The sequence below is a fragment of the Rhodamnia argentea genome, chromosome 1, assembly GCF_020921035.1.
Source record: "Rhodamnia argentea isolate NSW1041297 chromosome 1, ASM2092103v1, whole genome shotgun sequence".
NCBI lineage: Eukaryota > Viridiplantae > Streptophyta > Magnoliopsida > Myrtales > Myrtaceae > Rhodamnia > Rhodamnia argentea.
In genome coordinates, this window is record NC_063150.1 from 32,963,215 (window position 1) to 32,985,250 (window position 22,036).

A 22,036-nucleotide genomic window follows, 5' to 3' on the forward strand; every position below is an offset into this window, starting at 1 on the left:
TATGTTGAGGAAATACGAACCGGACCCAACGCACGTCCTGGATCATGAAGTAGTGGAAGTGGATGAAAGGGTATCCTACGTGGAGAGGCCGGTGCGAATAGAAGACAGAAAGGAACAAGTTCTGAGGAACAAGACAATTCCACTGGTGAAGGTCGTATGGGAACATCATGGAACGGAAGGGGCAACCTGGGAAAATGAAGAAATGATGAGGCAAATGCACCCCCATTTGTTTGAATAGATAAGTTTTGTTGTAAATTTCGAGGGCGAAATTTTTGTAAGGGGGGAAGAATTGTGACATCCCGTAATCCGGCTCGTTTTGAAGCCTTGAATAAATGAAAAGTCTCATCGATGTACTTCAGTTGAATCTCACTCGGAACCGATCCCTCTCGAGTAGACTAACCAAATGGGAATGGCTAACTAGGAAAAATCAAGTACGTGGACCTAAGAACTTGATCCTGGACTGACTCTTTGGCCATGAAAATTGTCGAGGGAATATTTTGGACCAATATAGGCCGATCCTAGGATAATTAAGGAACGATTTGGATAATACCCAACGCTTGGATCACGGGTGATTCCGTTCGACCTCGTATGGGTTCCGAACGTCCCCGAATTATTTTCTAACGATCGTGTCCATCGGGACTAGTGATTGACCCTCGCAATTGAATGACAACCAAGGTCGCCAAGGCTCGAGTAATTCTTAAACGTGATTTTAATCACGGGTCGATACGCGTAGCTCCTAAAAGCCGCCCGTTAGTTTGAGATACGCCGACAATTCTATTGATCGAGATTGATCGCGAATCGAGCTTCGGAATTTGACGTCGGACCTTCAGGGGTTTCAATAAATAAAATTTTGGACGTTTCCTCATCCTGTGTGAAATTCCTTCGCGGTTCGCCCCAAAGAGGTTCGGGAAAAGTATATTTGGACTGGATATGGGAAAGGACCCATTTGCCCTCGAAAAATACCCCATTTTTCACTTGGAACTAAGGGTATTTTGGCCATTTTTCCTTTTGGCCGAGATTGACTAGTCAATGAGGGGAGATAATTATTTTTCTCTTGACTTTGGGAGCATAATTAATTATTATTAACCTATATTAGTTATTATATTGGCATCTTCTTCTTCATTATCCAAAGACTCTCTCTCTCTCTAGCTCACTTTCTCTCTACCTCACTCTCCCTCTCCCTCACTTGGCCAAACACCCTCTCTCTCACCCTCCATTGCCGAAAATTCTTCAAGCCTTCTTTGGTGTCGCTTTGGAGCGTTTGGAGTCGCTAGATCGTCGCCGAGTCGCCGGCCGTGCAAGGATCGCCGGAATCGCCGATTAGCTTTTCCTCAACCGTTCAACGGAGGTTTTTGCGAGTTTTTGAGGTAGGATTGTTTCTAAACCTAAATTAGGTGGTTAGGTTGCTAAAAGACCATGAAATTATGAATTTTTGATGAAGAAAAGTGTTGGTTTTGAGCATGTGGAGGGGCTGGACGAAAATTGCAGAAATGGAGGTGAGATATGCTTGTTCTTGAGGTGAATAGTAATTGCAAGAGGATATTTGTTTGGTCAAAGTTTGACCATGGTCACCCTACCAACCCTAGTTACTTTATGCCCTAACTAGAGTTACTTTATGCTATAGTTTAATCATGGTTAGGTTAGTATTTGACTCTAGTTAGTTTTTGAACCATGGTTAGTTTAAATATTAACTAGGGTTACTTTTATGTGACATAAAGTTGTTATGCCATGGTACTAAATAAATGTGGCATTAGTACTATAGTTTAGTACTATAGTAGAATTATTTTGCATGTTAGAAAATTATTATCGTTCGGCCGTGATGAATTTCCACGTTAGTATAATTTTAGTGGCGCGTGATTTATAAATTGCTACATTAGCGTAATATGGTCGCATGACGTGGATTGGATACTATGGTAGTGTTAATTGATCGGGTAGTATGAATTAATATTTGGTTTAGTGTGGATTAATCGGGTGATCCCGAATTATTAATTCTCTAACGTGAGTGAATCACGTGGTCCCGATCTGTTCTGAGAAAATGAGAAGGGTCGTATTCAATCAAGTCGTCTGAGGCCAAAGTGAGCCGTATTCGTCTGATTGTCCGAGACCGAGAAAATGTAATGGTCGTATTCAATCAAGTCGTCCGAGGCCAAAGTGAGCCGTATTCGTCTGATTGTCCGAGACCGAGAAAATATGAGGGTCGTATTCAATCAAGTCGTCCGAGGCCAAAGTAAGCCGTATTCGTCCGATTGTCCGAGACCGAGAAAGTATGAAAGTCGTGTTCAATTAAGTCGTCCGAGACCAAAGTGAGTCGTGTTCGACTAATTGTCCGAGACTTGATCCGGTCGTGTTCCTATGTGTCCGAGACCGAGATCCGTGGGTCGTATTCCTATGTGTCTGAGACCCGGGTATATGTATAGAGCCGTGTTCCATAAAGGTCCGAGGCTCAATTTCATGAATGTATGATGTCGGTGGAGTGACGTGGAATATGTTTGGAGTAACGTGGAATATTCTGGAGTAACGTGGAATATTCTGGAGTGACGTGGAATATTTTTGGAGTAACGTGGAATATTCTGGAGTGACGTGGAATATTTTCGGAGTAATGTGGATATTTATATTATGGCTGGATGTGTTAAAAATGGGCCCCGGAGTACGTAGAATATTTTATTGTCGGACCGAGGCGTGAAACGCCGAGAGGAGAGTAACGTAGAATATTTGAGAAGGTGTGAGAATTTTCAGAGAAAGAGTGGAATTTTCTGGAATTTAATTGGGGAATTTTTGGGTAAGAAAGAAAGAGTTGTTGGAAATTGTTGCTCGCCTAGATGGTGTCTGGAGGCACTAGCGACCTGATCTAGGGTTAGAGATTTTCCTACTGAGATTTTATCTCACCCCGTCGTGGGTTCGTTGTTTTTCGGACCATCCGCCTCGGCCATGAATGACCCGCCTCAAAGGTTCGGGATCCCGCGGGACATGGAAACCGTGGTGACAGAGTACCCAGTAGGAGAGGACAAGGTGTATTATAGGCACGTGACTACGATATGGGTGGATACCGGAGAGCCTTTTTGGAAGACTCATACGTACGTGGCGTGGACGTACCGCCACGGGGATTTGCTTGTGGGACCACCGAGAGGATTTGATGTTCCCTTTGATGGAGTCGGAGAGTTTGATCCGGTAAATGCTGCTCCTCCCGATGGTGTGGTAGTGCATCCAGATGCTGGGCCTGGAGTTTTGGCGCCTAACCCCATAGTTGCGGTACCCGCAGAAGAAGATGGTGAAGTTGTGGAACCTTTGGATGTCGAGCAGTCTTCAGAGTTGGATGAGGACGAGCTGGCAGCCTTAGGCGAGATTGTGCCGGATAGTGAGGATGAGGCTTAGGATAGTCGGCCTCTCGGTTTTTGTGGAGTGTTGTATTTTGGTAGTGTAGCGGGCTTCGACCACGTGTCTTTTGTTATAGGTGGCCACGGGCTTGTACGGTGGCCCCTGAAGCCCTAGGTTTGACAGTTTGTAACAACTATGTATATATGTACATATGTGTGTTTTTACCATCCCAAGTTATCGTAGTGTTATTGGTTTTCTGTACGGAGATTTTGTTGCTTCCGCATGTGTTGTATAATATTGTTGGCCCGAGGATCCTGGAGAACTGTACGCAAGTGAGGCCAGGTGGGATGTCGACGATTCGTAGGGTTCGGGTCGTGACGGATAAAGGTGAGGAAGACTTCTCAATACTATACTTCAAGAAATTACGTCCAATTGAAATCAAATTTAGCACCAGACATTTCTTAAGATAAAAGTCCCAATTATACTATCACACTATCATACTTTTCTAGTTTGTAATTTACGTGGATATTGCAAGTTATCTTGCGAGGAGAGATTGAGAAAAAAAAAAAAAACCCTAAATGTTCCCGTCAGATTTCTCTCGAGCATTTTCTACTTTAAACTTTTTTGACCTCCAAATTTCCTCCATTGGCGAGTTAAAATTGTACAGCAGAGTAGATCTTTTCTATTTGTATGTTATGGTGATGATGGATGAAAAAGACACTTCATATGATAATGTTCCTGCTCAGGATTAGCTGTCGGGAACTATGAGAAAGTATTTACAAATAGGCTTTTGACTTTTTCTCGTGGTTCCCTTTGTTTTCCAAAAAATATATAATTGCAAATTATTTAAAAAAAAAAAAATCGCTCGTAGTAATGTCAACCTTTCTCTCTGTGTCGCGGATTAAACCACGTACCTAACCTAGGTTACGTCCATCAACAACTTAGGATAAAAAAGTTATTGAGTTTTTACTACCTCGCATTGTTTTATAGATCCAAAAAAAGCTTGAGATTCGTATAATCCTTCACATGGATAGCTTTTTGTATACTGAAAAATGGATTGGTTATTCAAAAGGCTAATGCTACTGCCAGTAAAACTCATGTACTAGATGAATTCACAAAATAATATGGCAAATTCCTTAAATAAGCCACTAATTTGAATAAACACTTACAGTTTGCGATATCGATTGATAAACCTATCTAGTTTATGAGTCAATATCTATAACATTAGTCTACTCCAAATTGCTAAAGCTAATTAAGGGCCTGTTTGTTTGAATTCTTCAAATGGGTATTGAGATAAGTAGTTCTCGTACTTTTCGTCATTGTACAATGTCATCTCTATATCCAACGCACTACGAAATGTTAGGGGCCGGGTCTTACTGCTGAATAACCCTCTGCATGGTGTTATATAATATCATAGTGACTTGCTACTTTTAGTTTGTTTATGACTCCAAGTTCTTAAATATAGATGGCTTCATTAACTTCTTCTTCTTCTTTTTTATAATGTTTACAATCTCACTTACATGTTGGAGTAAAACCATTCATATGATACTTGAATTACCTTTTTTTTTTATTTCTATTTTCCTAGCACAAATAAATGATAAAAACTTGGAAGTCTCTTGTATTTTCTTTACACAAGATAAGATATATGAAGTTACACAGGTGAAACAGCCACAACTTTTTCAAACTATAGTAAACACACTCGACACATTCCCACTCCAACTTCACTGTAACGTACGTAAATCTATAGTGGATCTATTCGTGAACTTTTGCGACTTATCTAGGCGATCTTCTTCAGCGAAATGACGACATTGACAAGCGCAGGATTTTCCTTCAACATGTGAGCAGCAGGTTGAGCCCCAAACCTCTTGAAGACCTCGTCGATGATCTCTTCACCAAAGTGATCGACGAGCATGGGCTCGGCCACGGCTCTCACGCACTTGGCCAAATTATATCCCTCATCCTCCGAGGCAACGTTAGGGTTGAAATCCGAGTCAAATATACTCAAATTCACTTCGGATACCTCCAAGTAATCTATTGAGAACGAGCCTTGCTTTTGGACCTCCAATCGTACTTCTTTTGGTGAGGGAGTATAGTTAGGGATGTTGAAGGAGTCCAGTTTCTCTTCTTCTATGAGTCCCTGGGTTAGTGGTAAGATGTAAAATTTTAGATTCTGACTACCGAAAATTACAAGACAATTGCGATTTCAAGTACTCTTTTGATTTCTCTTTTTTGTTTTGGTTACCTTGGAGACCATCTCATTGAGAGCAATAGCCAAGAGCTCCCAAATGGAGCAACACTCTTTGCTTGAAGGATCGTCGCTTCTTCGACCCGGGATGGTCAAAACCATACGCCCTCCCATCACCAACTCTTGCCCACGACACTCCAAGAACATCGAGAAGTCCCTCTGGAATTGCTCGTAGTATGCCCTAATCACCCCCGGAGGGCTTGATCTGGCAATGTATATGTTGCCTTTGTTTCCCTCTATTCCTATTGGGACCTGACAAAGCAAAAATGAGGGAGACAATGAGTTTGTTTCCCATCAAGTTAACAAATGAAACTACGTGTCAAAATATTACCTGAGACAGCCAATGGAGGCTGTACGAAGAATGAATCAAGTGCATGCTCTCCCGAGCGAACAATCTCCCATAGAAGGAACTAGGAACCCCATTGAAGAAGCACGAGAAGGTCGCCGATGCTCCATACTTACCCTTCATTTGCTCACTCAGCTTCTCTTGGAATCTCGGCAAGAGGCCAGCAAAGATGGTATTGAAGTCGTTCCCGGGGAGATCGTTCAAGAACACTTGGAACTCCGGCAGCTCGTGGTTCGTAGCCTTGCAGAGATTGATCATGACGGTGATGATCTCAGACATGGCAAAGAGAGCGTTGGGACCAGAGGAACAGCCCAAGTCCGCGATTGCGAGGCTTGCATGGAAGGCGGTGTCAGCAGTGGAGAAGAGAGCAGTAGCAGCTGCCTCGATTATGGGCTTCGTCATCAATATCGCCTTTCTCTACAAAAGGAAACGAAGAAGGCATTGACTCGAGATAAAGAGAAAAGGCTCGTATCTTTAGTTTTTTCCATGGACAAAAAAATAAATCTCAATTGTTATGTATATCTTCTACTGTCGAACAATGTTATATTCACGATTGAAAGGAGTGCATTTCATATAGAACGATAAAATCTTGTGGATTCCACATAGTAGCTACGTTGATCCGAATTAGAATGTCACAGGAAAAAAAAAACACTAGTTTGATATAGAATGAAGAGATTATTTTATGGCACATAATTACCAAAAGAGTGTGTAATAATCAATCTTTAGATGTAGTTTAATCCAAGATTTTATGTGATGAGAGACGTACCTGAAGCAATGAGTTGTTAGCATAGCTTGTTTCTCCCATTCCTCCATTCATGTGTAATACTTGCATGACTTCCATCTCTCTCTAATTGGCTTGCGTTCGAATTGGTTTGAGACTCTTCTATTTATAGACATTTTTTAGGTACTTTGGGTCGATGATTGATACTAAGTTGTGTTTCAGTTCGAGTGTGAAACACGTGGGCACGAATTTTGCACCGGACAAGTCCATTTGGTGGGATCTCTATCCGCCGTGTGAATTCTGATTCCTCCCAAATCAAGGACACATAAAAAAGTCAAGATATTTATGACATTCATGTTGGGTTGTGCTTCTTCATGCATGGCGCCAATCTAGCCACATGTTAGGAAGCACCGACACTTTTCGGGGCTTTTATGTCGTGTCGTATTGTATCGTGTCGACACTTCCCGTCACTTTGACACTCTTTGACACTCCCTAACATACGACAGACACATGGTCGGTGCTCCGGATATGCCAGCGACATACGAGTCTAGCATTCCGACACAACATTTTGTCACGTATGGGGTCAATTTCAAGCATTTTCAATAATTTAGGGATCAAAATGTACGGGGTCAATTTCAAACATTTTCAATATATTTTTCCCTACCAAAATTTTTTTTTGTTGTAAATATATATTGAATATGTTAATTTATCATGTATATATAAATATATAAATTTAGTATACAACTTGTCTCCACGTGACAGAATTTTCTATTTTTTGAGAAATAACTTGTCGACGTATCTTGTCGTGCCATATTACGTGTCGTGTGTCATTATCGGTGCTACTTAGGATACATGCCATATTGCCATAATTATTATGTGTGAGCAAGATGGACTGACCGAACAGGAAATCGTCCGAACGGACCGTACCGGCCGGTTAGGTCTGTTTCTAGAGGTCACCATTTCGGTTTCCCGTTCCTAAAAGAGGAACCAGTGTCCGGACAGTCCGATTTTCGGTTCCAAAGGGAAACCGGACCGATAGTTAATGGGCAATTATGCATACTACACTACAGTGTCTTGTGGCATTGATGCCTATAATCTGTAGCTAAACTTCGCATACGGACGCGACAAATCAACCTAGTTTTCCACTAAAATGCAATCTTTTTGAAAAGTAATAAAAAGGTAAATCTATTGAAATATGTATCGAGTTTAAGTCGTTGAATGAAGTTGTAAAAACCTGATACACATAAGTTCAAGAAAACGAATCTTGCAAATTATTGAATTTGTTACGTGTTGGAGCCATGATAAAAAAGAAAGTACATAGCTGGATTTGGATTGTTTCTATTTGTATTAGTTTGAATTATTTGTTAAAAGAAAATCCAGAAAAGAACAAAAGGGAAAGTGCCGACCCTTCGACCAGATTTGGAATCATGAACGGGATTCAGTGTCCATGTTGGAGTCCTCTTCTGTATGTTTTAGTTGGGCAACATACATATATCCGTGATTGAGGGCTTTTTTCTGGTGCTGTTGTTGATGCGAGAGTCTTGAAGCTCCTGTTTACGTGAGTGCTAAGGATGCATTGAATATATGTAGATATTGAAGAGCCGTTTTTCGATGAGTACTTGGCAGAGATTTCTTCTTGAGAATTACATCAATTATTCAAGTGACAAAGCCGATTAAATCTCTGTAGTAAGATTTGTGTAATTCTTTCATAAGATTGAAAGATTATTTCGTGAGGAATTGAAAACCTAAACACTATGTACGTTATTGAATGTAATTGGGGTTGTGAAACACCGAGAGTGTTTAAGTGACTCGAGTATAATTTGTAATCTCTGTGTATCGCTTGTTCTATATTGAAATTCGTCGCTGCTTTTTCCATAGATGTAGGTCTCTACGATCGAACCATATACAACTGGTGTTCAATTTATTTTCTTGTTTTGTCTATTTATTGTTCGATTATTTGTTTCCGCACAGCAAAATCATCCGAGAAATTAGAGACAATCCTTGGGCTGACACCTCATGTTGTGCCATCTTGCTGACTAATTAACATCCCCGGGACATTATATTCAGTTGGGCTTCTACAAAAAGCTGCTTAACATTGTAATTAATTACAGGTTTGAGCAGCCGTGGCAAGTGGGTACTTTTGTCAATGCACGTGAAGAAGATAAGGTGGGGAGTGGGAAGGCTTGTGTGTTTCTGTTGCTGCACTGCACTTATGCATGCATAATTTCTTTTTACTATGCAGAATGTATTGGACAAAAAAACCCTTTGTATCTTGCCGGTTCCACTGGACCACCCCTGAATAGGACCGGAGAGACCAGTCCGGTTCCAAGGATCTCCGATCCGGTCTCCAGTTTCGGAAACTGGGAATCGGAACCACTGGTCCAATTCCATATTCCCGAGAGAACCGGATCATGCTCACCCCTAATAATTATTGTTAAAATGTAAAAGACGTTATTTATTTTCAAGAGTTTTATTAACGAGTTTTCTTAAAACGCTAGGTAATAAAACCGAAATAGCAGACAAATTGTTGATGTTGTCTAAGAATCTCTCTCTGTTGGCCCCTTTTCCACGACTTCACCAAGACCTCTTCAAATATCTCCCTTTCCTTCTTCTGCACGTTTTCTTCCGTGGACATCATTCACTTGCCATTGAGTGGTGGGCCACGAGAGTACAGGGATTGTAGGGCGGGTTTCGCCCTCGTGGGCCCGGGTCGATCCGGCCCAATTCAATTTTTTGCAATTATTTATTTTTTTTCTTTATCCTAATTTGTGATAATAAAGAAAAGATGTATATTCCCTTTTGCAGAAAAATAAAATCCGCGACCGACAAAATTAGGTGCCAATAGGTATGCTCACAATACGGTTGACAACGTGTTATTCTACTCTCTGGGATTTTTCTTCAAGTGCTTCTTATTAAGATAACTAGAATCTTACTGGGGGCTTCGACTTGTCATTGGCCTGCGCATAATAAGGAGTGGAGTGTATCATCTTAATGCCTCGAGACTGAACAAACTCCTATACTTCTGTTCCAGTAAACACAATCCCTTGGTCTGATGTTATTGTTTCGGGAATCTCAAACCGATGAATGATGTGTTGCTCAATGAACTCCATCACGGTTTTCTGGGTTATATGTTTATAAGACTCGGTTTCCACCCATTTAGTAAAGTAGCCCCTGGCAACCAAAATAAAGCCACGCTTCTTGGTTGACGGTGGGGAGATCTTGCCTATAATATCCAGAGCCCAGCCATGAAAAGGCCAATGCTTGACCATCGGGTTTAACACGGATGCAGGCACATGTTGTATTTTTCCCTGCATTGGACAAGCCTGGCAACCCTTTGCATAATCAATGCAATCCTAGCTTATCGTCAGCCAAAAATATCCGTGTCGACGCAAAAGCCATTCATGCACTTCAGTCACAGCTTTCAACGCTTCTTCTTTATTTATACATCTCAGCAGAATACCCTCTACCGTTCATTTGAATAATTCGTCCCCAACTAATACATATTTGAGAGCTCGCCTCTTAAAGGCTATATCTCCCGATACGGGTTTTGTCAAATACTCAACGTAAGATTTTCTCCAATCCTCTTGAATGTCAGTAGTATTGATTTCAAATGCCATGTTCCGATTTTCAATCGGCGGTAATATTTTTTACCTCAGAACTTATAACATCGGCTAAAGCCTTAGCTATTCTATACCTTGACATCATTTGAGCTAACTCATTAGATTCCACGTTATGGCATATTTTGACATGAATCAAATTGTGGCTGGGAAAATTTTCCAGCAAACCCTTGGTTATGGTGAAATATCCGATAAAATTTTCGTTCAAGCATTAGTACTCCCCTCTTGGTTGATTAATCACTTACTGAGAGTCTCCTAGATATACAGGCCAACTATTAGCTCCTTATACTCCACCTGATTATCAGAGCACTCGAAATCTAGTTTGAGCATTAATCTCGTTTTCTGTCCCCTAGAGAAGCTATTAAGATACTAATCCTTGATGCTTGGCTTATGCGGGATTCGTCAAAGTAAAATATCCAGGGTATAACTTGGGCGTAATTTTCCTTTTCATATTCTTAAATTTCCACACATGGATCCTAACCCTTAACTGCTTTCATTGGTACGTGAACTAGATCCCATTCAAACATGGCAAATGCCCATTTAGCCATCCCGCCTTTAATAATATGCCTGCTTAGCATAAACATAACAATATTTGTTTTACAGATTACATGGACAATGGCGGACAACATGTAATGCCTGAGCTCAGACAAGCCTATCTTTTCTAAGGTTGTGTATCTCTCTCGGTATTGCTAAGCATCTGGCTTAAGTAATAAACTGCTTGTTCCTTGCCCTCATGATTGTCCTGATCCAGCATGCTCCCGATTGTTGTATCGATAGCCGAGAAATAGAGTTTCAATGGTCTACTTGCTTTAGGTGGAATCAAAATAAGAGTATTAGACAAATATTGCTTCACCTGCTCAAAGGCAAGTCGTTGCGACTCCCTCCACATGAATTCTTCTGGGTTTTTCAACCTAAGCAATGGGGAAAATGCCTCTATCTTCCCTAACAAGTTAGCAATAAATCTTACGCAGAAACTTTATTTACCCTATCACCATTTGCAATTCTTTCTTTGTCGTCGACGGTAACAATTCCTGGATAGCTTTAGCTTTGTTCATACCAATCTCTATACCACTAGCATTAACCAGAAATCCTAAGAAATTACCTGCCCTAACTCCAAATGCACACTTTAGGGGATTCATTTTTAGTTGATTTCTTTTCATCCTGACAAATGATCGTTCGAGATAGTCAAGATGACTAATCTTTGTCGATTTGTCGACAATGTCATCAATGTACACCTCGACGAAGTCTCCGATCATGTCATGGAAGATGAAATTCATCGCCCTTTGATACGTCGCACAGACATTCTTTAATGCGAATGGCATCACCACCCACTCAAAAGTTCCTCTAGCTCCTAGACACTTGAACGCTATCTTTGGCACGTCATCTTCAGCAATGAAAAATTGATTATATTCCGAGTGACTATCCATCAAAGATATCATCTCATTTCATCCTTCGGCAGTGCTGCATTTAGATTTCTGAAGTCGATGCATACCCTTAACTTTCCATTGTTCTTCTTTACCAGGACTACATTAGAGAGTCATTAAACATACCAGGTGGTTCGAATGAAACCAGCCGTTAATGGCCTCTCTATATCTTCTTTAACCTTCGATACCACAACGGGAGCAAATCGCCTAGGGGGTTGTTTATGTTAGAAATATGTCTCGAATTTGAGCCCAAAACGAAAATAAAAAATTACGGATAAGAATTATCCGCAAGATTGAAGTGGAAGTTGGAATTTTCTATGGACGTTCGAAACCAAGTAAATTCCCTAAAAGGATATATACGGTTCTGCGTGAGATGAGGACTCCATAATTTACTTTCCTGAAGCCGTTGAAGCCGTGATCAAGGGAAAAAAAAGTCCAAGTTGGACTTGGTTTTGTTGACCAAATCCCCCGGATTTTCTGTAGATAGAAGTCGGCAAAACAAGGTGGTCCCCATATAAATATTATATTTTAGGGCTTTGTCGGTTCTCGAAAAGCTTTTTGACCGAGGGTGTGATCTATATACATTGGTCGGCGTACATTTCAAGGGAGTGCTTTACTCGTGAATTACTTCAAGAAAATTAGTGTTCAAGCCGATTAAATCTTGTGATAAGATTTATATAATTTCTTTGTAAGATTGAGAATTATTTCATGAGAAATTTGGGTTAAATACTGTGTACATTATTGGAAGTAATTGAGCATTGGGAAACACTAAGGGTATTTGAAGGACTCGAGTGTGCTTTGTAATCTCTATATATTTCTTGATCTATATTAGAATTTATTGCTGCTCTCCCATGGACGTAAGTTTCTACGACCGAATCACATACATCTGGTGTCCAATTGATCTTCTTATTCTATATATTTATTGACGATCACTTGTTCCGCTCAACAATTGGTATCAAAGTTAGGCTTGCTTGAGTTGAAGCAAATCGATGGCGACAGATGAAGTTAAAGTGAAAATCGACAGATTTGAGGGGAAGGATTGTGGTTTCTCGAAGATGTAGATTAAGGACTATATATATAAGATGAAGTTGCACTTGCCCTTATGTGGGGAAAAACCGGAGACGATGAAGCAATCTGATTGGGAATTGCTGGATAGACGAGCGATGTATGTTATTCGGCTGATGTTGGCTCATAACGTCGCGTTTAATATTGTCAAAGAGAAAACCACTACAGGTTTGATAAAAGCCATATCGGATATGTACGAGAAGCTCTCTGCGATCAACAAGGTCTATTTGATGTGACGTCTATTTAATTTGAAAATGAGCGAAGGTGCGTCGGTTGTTAATCATATCAATGAATTCAATATGATCGTTAATCAATTGAGTTCAGTTGATATTGACTTTGAAGACGGGATATGTGCTTTGATTCTATTATTCTCATCGTCTGATATTTGGAATACTACTGTTACTTCTATTAGTAATTCATGTGGATCAACAAGTCTAACGTTTGATGGGATTCGAGATTTAATTCTAAATGAGGACATCCGTAGAAGAGAATCCGACGAATCTATATCTATTGTTTTAGTAGGTGAAAATAGAAGAAGAGCTAGTACTCGTGTTAGCAGAAGTAGTATGAACATGAATAGACACAATTAGTCTAATATTGATGGTGGTCTGTTGAAACTATAGCAAGAGGGGACATCTTAGAAGGAATTGCCTTAAACTGAAAAACTAGAAGGGCAAGGGAATTAGAGTTGAATATGTGGATGATGTTACGGCTATAGCTAATGGTAACTTAGATAATGTTGATTTTGTCTTGTCTCGTCTTGATGATTCGTCCTTTGATGGATGAATTATGGATTCTAGTTGTTTGTTTCATGCTACACCAAATAGAAACTAGTTTACTACTTATCAATGCATGGATAGTAGTAAAATGCAGATGGGGAACAACGCTGAATGTGATGTTATAGGTGTTGGCGATGTTAGAATCTGAATGCATAGTAGTATTGTGAGAACATTGACTGGAGTTAGGCATATTCTAGAGTTGAAAAAAAATCTAATTTCCTTGAGTGCTCCGAATTCAGTTGGGTATCGGTACTCTTCGGAATGTGAAATTTTGAAGGATGTTTGAGGTGCCTTGGTAATGATGAAAGGAATCAAGCATAACGGCATGTATGAGCCTCAAGGTGAGACAGTGATAGAATTTGATGCGGAGATATAGGATGCATCTGTTCAAGAGTCTAAATTGTGGCATATGCGGTTGGGGTATATTAGCAAGAGAAGCCTGAAGGTTCTAAGTGAAAAGAATTTATTATGTGGTTATATTGCTAACAAACTGGATATATGCAGGTGCTGTGATTTAGATCAACGGCAAAAAGTGCGGTTTGGTGCGATTGCCGGAGAAACCATGGAAATTGCAAAGTTACTTTACTTGGATGTTTGCGGGTTATCGCGGTTTCCTTTGAGGAAGAGTGCTAGATTTATGCTAACAGTTATTGACAACTATTCAATGAGGATGTGGGTGTTTGTACTTAGGCACAAGTTTAATTCTATTGTCGGGATCATGCGGTTGAGTGCTTTGATAAAAAAAGGAGACTGGTAAAACGATGAAGCATGTGCGGACCGACAAAAGTATGGAGTTTTTCTCGGAGCTATTAAACGAATTCTACATGAATAGGCATAGTGAGACACCACACTAGTACCAATGAACCATAATATGTTGCAAAGCCGATGAGCCGAACATTACTAGTGACTGCCCATAAAATGCTCTCTAGTGCTGGTATGGCTAGGAGATTCCTAACGAATGCTCTTAGTACGATGAGCTACCCGATGAATAGATCCCCATCGACTGCGATTGGATGTCGGATTTCCGAATAAGTGTGGTCAAGTAACGTTGCTGACTATCGTATTCTTAGAATATTTGGTTTCCCATGTTATGTTCGAGTTAGTGATGGTAAGCTCAATGAAAGAGCAAGAAAGTGCATATTCCATGGTTATGCATGAGGTAAGTATGGTTATCGGTTGTGGTGTCCGAATATATATTCACTCATTCGCAGTAGAGAAATTACCTTTGACAAGTCTCCAGTACTTCTAGCTAGGAGTGATTATAGTAGTGTCCATACGGATGCGGGCGGTGTTTAGCTTGAGGTGAAGTTGCAACTAGAAACTCCTGAGTTAGCGGATATTAGCGCAATAATCGACACGGATGGTGCTTGCAGCGAGGTGGAGCCTATAGAGCCAACGGTTGCTAGAATCGCTGATATTGACAAGGTATGTATTTGGTCTCCCGACAAATATGGATGCAACGATGGTTTTGCTTTATCCGTGGTTAAGGAGCTTATGTCAAAAAGTCCTTGTGAAGCGATTAAAGGTGCATGTGGAGTTGGTGTCTAGATGAAGTCCACGATTATGGTGAAGTTCAAGCGCTTCTTGGACTTGGATGTTATCTATGGCAGTTGAGTCCATTGAGACTGTTGAGAGAGTAGTAACGAAGTTCAGATTTTTGGCAAAGCGATTGTAATATGGCTCAACCGTTGAGCTAAGGTGGAGATTGTTAGAAATATATCTCGAGTTCAAGTCCGAAATGAAAATCTGAAATTGCGGATAAGCCTTATCTGCAAGATTGAAGTAGAAGTTGGAATTTTCTATGGACGTTCGGAATCAAGCAAATTCCCTAAAAGGATATGCACGGTTCTGTATGAGATAAGGGCTCTATAATTTACTTTCCTAATGCCGTTGAAGCCGTGATCAAGAAAAGACCCAAAAAAAAGTCCGAGTTGGATGTGGTTTTGATGACCAAATCCCCCGGATTTTCTTTCTCCGGATAGAAGTCGGCAAAACAAGGGGGCCCCTAAATATTATATTTTCGGGCTTTGTCGGTGAGTTGGTGCAGAACCTTCAAAAGGCTTTTTGACTGCGGGTGTGACCTATATACATTGGTCGGCGTGCAATCCAAGGGGGTGCTTTACTCGTGAATTACTCCAAGAAAATTAGTGTTCAAGCCAATTAAATCTTGTAGTAAAATTTGTGTAATTTTTTTGTGAGATTGAGATATTATTTCACGAGAAATTAGAGCTAAATACTTTGTATGTTATTAGATGTAATTGGGACTTAGAAGACACTGAGGGTATTTGAGCGACTCAAGTGTGGTTTGTAATCTCCATTTATAGTGGAATTTGTTCTTGCTCTCCCCATGGACGTAGGTTTCTACGATTAAACCATATACATTTGGTGTTCGATTTATCTTCTTATTCTATCTATTTATTGATCGATCACTTATTCCGCATGATAGCTTGCGTGGTCCGAACTCTTCCTTGATAAGCAACTTATGCTCAATGACGTCTCTTTGCAACCTGGTCATCTCAAGATAGTCCCAAGCAAAGCACCTTTGTGCTTTTTTATCAAACCGATTAACTCGGCTTGAATTCTTCTTCTAGCAAGGCACTTACAAGGATAAGGTGTTTGTGCCCCTCATCACCGATAGCCATTTCCACTAAGGGATCCTTAGTCTCCAAGACTTTAGTGTATTCTTTCAGGGGAAATTTCTCAAAGTCCTCGACTCAATCGGTTCTGGCTAGCGCCTCCTCTGTTTCACTTGCCAAGAAGTAAGGGCACCGCTCAACAAGCTCTTGTAACTGTCGCAACCTAAAATTTGAAAACTCTAGGCTCATGGATTATCAGCTTAATTATTTAACTAACCTAACTCGGACTCTCCCAAGTCCATACCAAATCGCAACCGAACATGCAAAGATATTTGAATTGGAGTCGCCACTAATCGTTTTTGGTAGGTCGATTAGAAACCTAAGTAAATTAGCGGGAGAACTAAATTACTTCTGCGAGCCGGAGATTCTAAGTCCGGGGATTTGATTACGCTAGAATACTCTAATGCCTTTTCGATACTATTTTGTTTCATGAAAATGAATTTTGTCAAGCAACATTAATTGATTTTAACCTAAGTCACTAAAAAGGTTATCATGCAATTGCACAATCAATTAATTGAACATCCAGAAGTCAAGGTAATTGCAGGAAGCATACGCCAAGACAAATTGTTCTCACTTTTGAGTTTTCGCTTTTTAATGGGATAAAGACTAACCTATATGCAATGCATGAATTTAATGTAAGATGCAAATGAATTAAATTAAATGCAAGGAAATCCTAAGCATGCATATGAAATTAATTTAACTACATGACTAACCTAGATGACATGCAATTAAATGAAACTAATGTACAAATAATGTTACGGTCTAATTAAATTGACTACATGACTTACGAATTAATTGAAGACGTAAACATGCAAATTCTATATGATCTAAACCTAGCATGCAAATGACATATAAAGCTTTTTTTTTTTTGTATTTTCGGATTGATAAATGACCCTAAATAAAAATATGCCTAAAGATAATTATCTTACATGTTTTAGGGTTCAAGTTTGCCTAATCCCCAACATATTAATGATAAATTATTTTAGACATGAAAATCTACTCAAATATGTTGATTCTATCCTAGAATGCAAATCTAAATTAACTCATTCTAAAAATAAAACGTGCGAATATCTACATGATTTTAATTTAAGAATGCAAATTTATCTAAAATGCAATGCAATATCTTTTAGAATTTTAAATATCACGCAATAGAATATTCATTCTAAAGATATTATGACAATCAAATCGATTAAGAAAGTGGATATTTCAATCGATTTTTTAAAACATTTCGCGAATATTTGAGTAAATCTTTAATTCGTAATCCTACAATTAATGATTGAACTCAAATCATTGCTCATGTGGCAAGTTGCGAATTAGGAGACTTTCCTAATTGATGACATTTTGAAAGATTTTCTTTGATATCTTGAGTATCTTGGATATGTTCAAAAGATTTTTTTTTTTAATTAACCAGATTATCAGCAAGATTTCAAAAATATCTCAATCAAATCACAAGATTTATTCAGAATTCTCGGTTTCTAAATTTAACGTGCAAATCTTCTAATCAAGGCAACCGAATATTGAATCTTGCAAAACAACCTTCGAGATATGCAATCCTTACATTTTCAAGCACACAATTTCCGAATTAAAGATATGCTGCCAATTTTTAGATGCTCTAATTGGATAACATACTTGATAGTGCAAAATATGGCATCATTCAAATCACATGCAATCGAAGCACTAAATCAAGCAAAAACGAGCAACATAATCTTCGGAATATCAAATCAAGAGATATACCTAAATTCGAAAATTCGCTTTCGAAATTTGAAATTCGCACCGAAGGCTTGTGCGCCAATACTTGTGCTCGACGGACCAATGGCTAGGAATCACGTTGGCACTTGCAAAGCTTCTGGGAGATTCTTCCTTCCCGGCACGTACTGGACAGACCAAGCACAAAATCACCGCTCTACCTTCTCTCTTTTTGATCTTAGGCTCTTTATGCGTGTCCTTTGTTAACGTTGTCTCTTTGTGGCCTCTTTTCAAGATATCCCACTGAGAATCCTTCCTCCCACGTTGGCAAGTTGACTCTAGAAAACTCCTCTGCCAATTCTTTTAGTCACGGCAGCACACCCTTCCGTTCGGTGAGCGTCGGGTTAGCGAGCAAGGAGGCGTCGGATCAGCCGGAGGAGGCTCTCAACTGCAACTTGTGGTGTATTGTGAAGCCTTCCTTCTTTTCTCTTTGGACCTCGCTAGACGAAACTCACCTTTTGAACCAACCGCCCCCACTGGACGAAGCTCCCTATTTTTTCTTCTCTCGTCAAGCTCTCACTTTTTCTTCATGGACCTCACTGGACGACTCCCTCTCTCTGCATTATAATGGACGAAGCTCCTCAACTTTTCTGCACTCGTGCCCCCTTTCATAGGCGAGAAGGCTCGAGTTTCCAGGGAAGAAATCAGATCTTCCTGTTATTGCTTTTGTGGGCACGTGAAGATATATTATTGTTTTTGTTTACCGAATTCTCCTCCGATTGAATATCTCTTCCAAGATTTGCCTATGCCCACTTTCTCCTTATCTTGATTCATGCCCCCAAGAACCACGCCTATTTGACGAAAAATCTCAACAATGAATTGTTTCGAATTTCAATCAATAATTTAGGCCCTTTAAGAAAATAACAGACGTCTCCAAATCCTCTTTCTCCGCGCACTTAGTCCAATCCGTTTTATCTCGCCCATCGTCGGTCGAATGCAACTATATGCATGCTATAAAAATAAAATGAACTAGGCGCAAACTATATGTAAGATGATTTAATTATTTTTTGTAAGGACTAAAGTTAATCCCTAATTTTTATGCAAAAGTTAATGACTAAAAAATAATGGCCAAAATTTAGGTGTCAACAATAACAAGTTATCTTTTTCCATAAAGAACATCAAATTCCTCTCTTGCCAGCCTAGTCTTCTTCGGAATCCATTCTAATCCCTTACCAGTAATGCGGCAATAAGCTAATTTTTTAGTACTGACCTCTGGTGGCTTAATCACGAAGGCGTTGTTATCCACGCTTACATCAAGCGGAACGACATTTGCCCAAGTGATGCTAGCGCTGTGATTTGCTCTCACATACTTCACTTCATCCTCATTCCAGAAAGCTAGAGTTCGATGTAGGGATGACAGTACAAACTGATTTGTGTGCATGTAGCAAATTATAAGACACACCAGCGTTCACTATGAAGAAAGTAGTCTTTGATGATCTGTTCTCGATAGCCAAATCTACTACCACTGCTCCCCTAGCGTCACTGACATCCCCAGTGAAGTCTGATAAGGTGACATTCGTCAGGATCACATCTTCATCTTTCTTCTTGATTTTCTTCAAGAACTTATGCTGTATTAAGTTCAATGTCACACCAGCATCGACCAGAATTCGGTTAACCGGTTGACCGTCAACTTGTCCCATCATCATCAGTACTTTCAGGTGCTTTTATTGGGGCAACTTTTCGAACTCTACATTATCCTCATCGGTAAATTGAAGTTCGGCCTCAGGCTTCTCTTCAATTTCAATTCCATTTTTCTCCGGTGAAGCCACCCTCATCGCTAGTGCTCAGAAATTACGGTGCAACCTGGCCTGCATCATATTCAATCCCACTGACGACGCAGACGCTTCGGCCCAGTCGAATTTTGATTTTGACTTTAGGAACTCAGCCTTTTGTACCTTTTCAGTAACTTTCTGCTCCAAGCTTTACCCCTCCTATCTTCTCTTTTCCACACTAGACTCTTCGATCTAGCCTTCTTTGACTCTCGAGCTTCTTACTGTCAGTTCAATTGTTCTAAATGGAGTTGTAACTCCTGTATCTTCTTCTTTCTTTGAACCCAACGCCTCTGAGTCCTAGACATGCCCCCTGGATTTTCATCGTCGGCATGTCCTATATTCTCTTGCTGCTCTTGGATAGAAAACCACTGCCCTTCAGGAGGATTTTGAGGAACCTTCAATGTGCCCTTGCGATTATTTTCCTGGCTCAGTAGTGGAGGAAAATTATCATCCTCAAACTCCAATCCCCATCCGCTAGGCTCAATATTTTTAACGTTAATACTGGTACTCGGTGGCTTCGAGTGGCGAACATAGAAGTTGTACTTCCCACTTGGCTCGCCCAATGTACCGATCTCTAGGTCGCCATCTAGGTAGCGCTGCTTGAACGACCTTTTGTCGACTCCTTCAGGTCTAACCTCACAACCCTCAGCCCTGATTGGATGGTTACCTTGAGGTGGAAATCGTTTAACAGCAGGTCCCTGCATATGCGAGTTATTCCTAGGTCCCAACATCTTGGCATTCAACTCCAATACGCTAGTGCGTATTGATTCTAATGGTACAGGTATGCTTCTACATGCGGATCCTCATATCCCGATTCCCATGGCGTCGATTGCCACTTATACCTTGGCTTCCTCCTACCGTATCTGGACGAAAAACCATAGCTCATCTCTTGATGACACCTCTGGCACAGAACCATCAGCGGTGGTCCCTTTTCAGACGCTGCAGACACCATACCGGTCATCTGAGGAAAAGGATACTCATCAATTTCCATCTTCTTGTCTGGTTCCTTGAGGAACTTAATCTTCCCTTGGCGGATAGCTTCCTGAACCGCTTACTTAAAACGATACAATTGGAAGTACTGTGGCTCCAAAAGTGGTGCCATTTGCAATACCCTATTGACTAACTCTTCTTTGATCGGTATCTTTTGGCCTTCAGTTAATCTGATAAGGCCATCTTGCAAAAAGAGATCCAAAATCTCATCCAACTTCATCACATCAAATGAATAACTTTCAAATTATTTTGCCTTAGTCATAACCGATTCTCTGACCCTCGCCGGCTTCAAAGCTCAGCATACATAAGGCTTTTCTAGAACCATCTTGGCAACAATGATCTCAATTGGCTCGTCCTGATCACTGCCCTCATCAGAACTCTCACAATCTGCTAAAACCAAGTTATGGTTATAGTCCTTGTAAGGCTTTTTGTCCTTCTCCTGCCACAGATTCTCAAATCTCACTGTCGCAGCGGTTAAAGAGAACAAGTCTCTAAATTTTTGGCCTTCTAGGCATTTTCTAAAATTAAACTTCAATCCGGCTTTCGCCAAGTCTGTCACTTCCCTCTCAGCAAGAGTAACCATTCAACGATTTCTCAATCTCTTAAACTGCGCTATATGCTGTTCAATTGTTTCGTTATTAAATTATCTAATACTAGCTAACTCAGACAAGGTAACTTTCGGTACCATTCAGTAGGACTGTGCTTGGAACTTGTTCTCCTTGTCCTCCTAGATCTACACAGAATTAGGTGCCAGACTTGTATACCATGTAAAGGCCGTTTTAGACCACGATAGCGAACATAACCTCAACATAAGCCTCCAATCATTGTTCGCCTCGCAGCATTGAGAAGTTAATTTACTGATGTGTTCAACAGTTGATTGATCTTCATCTCCCGTGAACACAATGAAATCGGGTATCCTATACCCTCACGGATATGGCACGTTGTCGATAAGTTCCTGTGGTATATTATCCAATACTACTGATCAAGCCATCTGTCGTCGATAGCTATTGAAATTGATTCTCGTCGGTGATGCCGCCGCCTTGATTTCTGGTCTAGCCATTAGCACTTCCTCAAATCAAACCACAAATGGTCCTACTAGCCATGCCAAAAAGATATTTTTCCGAAAATGTCCGCAACAAAAGATCTTTCACCGAATGTGTAGAGCCTTGGGATTTGATGATTAAACGGGTTTGTGGCGACTCCAGACAGGAAGTAAACAAATGGACTGAAAGATAAATCTTGCGATAAATATAAATGCAATGAAGGACAGATAGATATGATAAATTGCAGAATAAAAAGATAAGTGTTATTGATTATTGATTGGATTTCAAATCCTTTATAAAGAGTCGTCTCCAACTATATATCCAAGTACAAAGTGTA

The 22,036-nt window shown here is 40.2% G+C and overlaps 2 protein-coding genes across 2 annotated transcripts in view; both read right to left on the reverse strand.

Annotated features, from left to right (window-relative positions):
- LOC115738933 (salicylate carboxymethyltransferase-like) overlaps positions 1–22,036 on the reverse strand; it is a 95,176-nt gene that overhangs the window by 60,715 nt on the left and 12,425 nt on the right. The window lies entirely within an intron of this gene.
- Positions 4,918–6,858, reverse strand: LOC125312992 (salicylate carboxymethyltransferase-like). The gene is made up of 4 exons (XM_048273118.1): positions 6,673–6,858; positions 5,892–6,323; positions 5,558–5,812; positions 4,918–5,452 (listed from the first exon to the last, which is right to left on the reverse strand). Exons 1-4 carry the CDS (start codon positions 6,745–6,747, stop codon positions 5,093–5,095), a joined length of 1,122 nt encoding a protein of 373 aa, XP_048129075.1. The 5' UTR covers positions 6,748–6,858; the 3' UTR covers positions 4,918–5,092.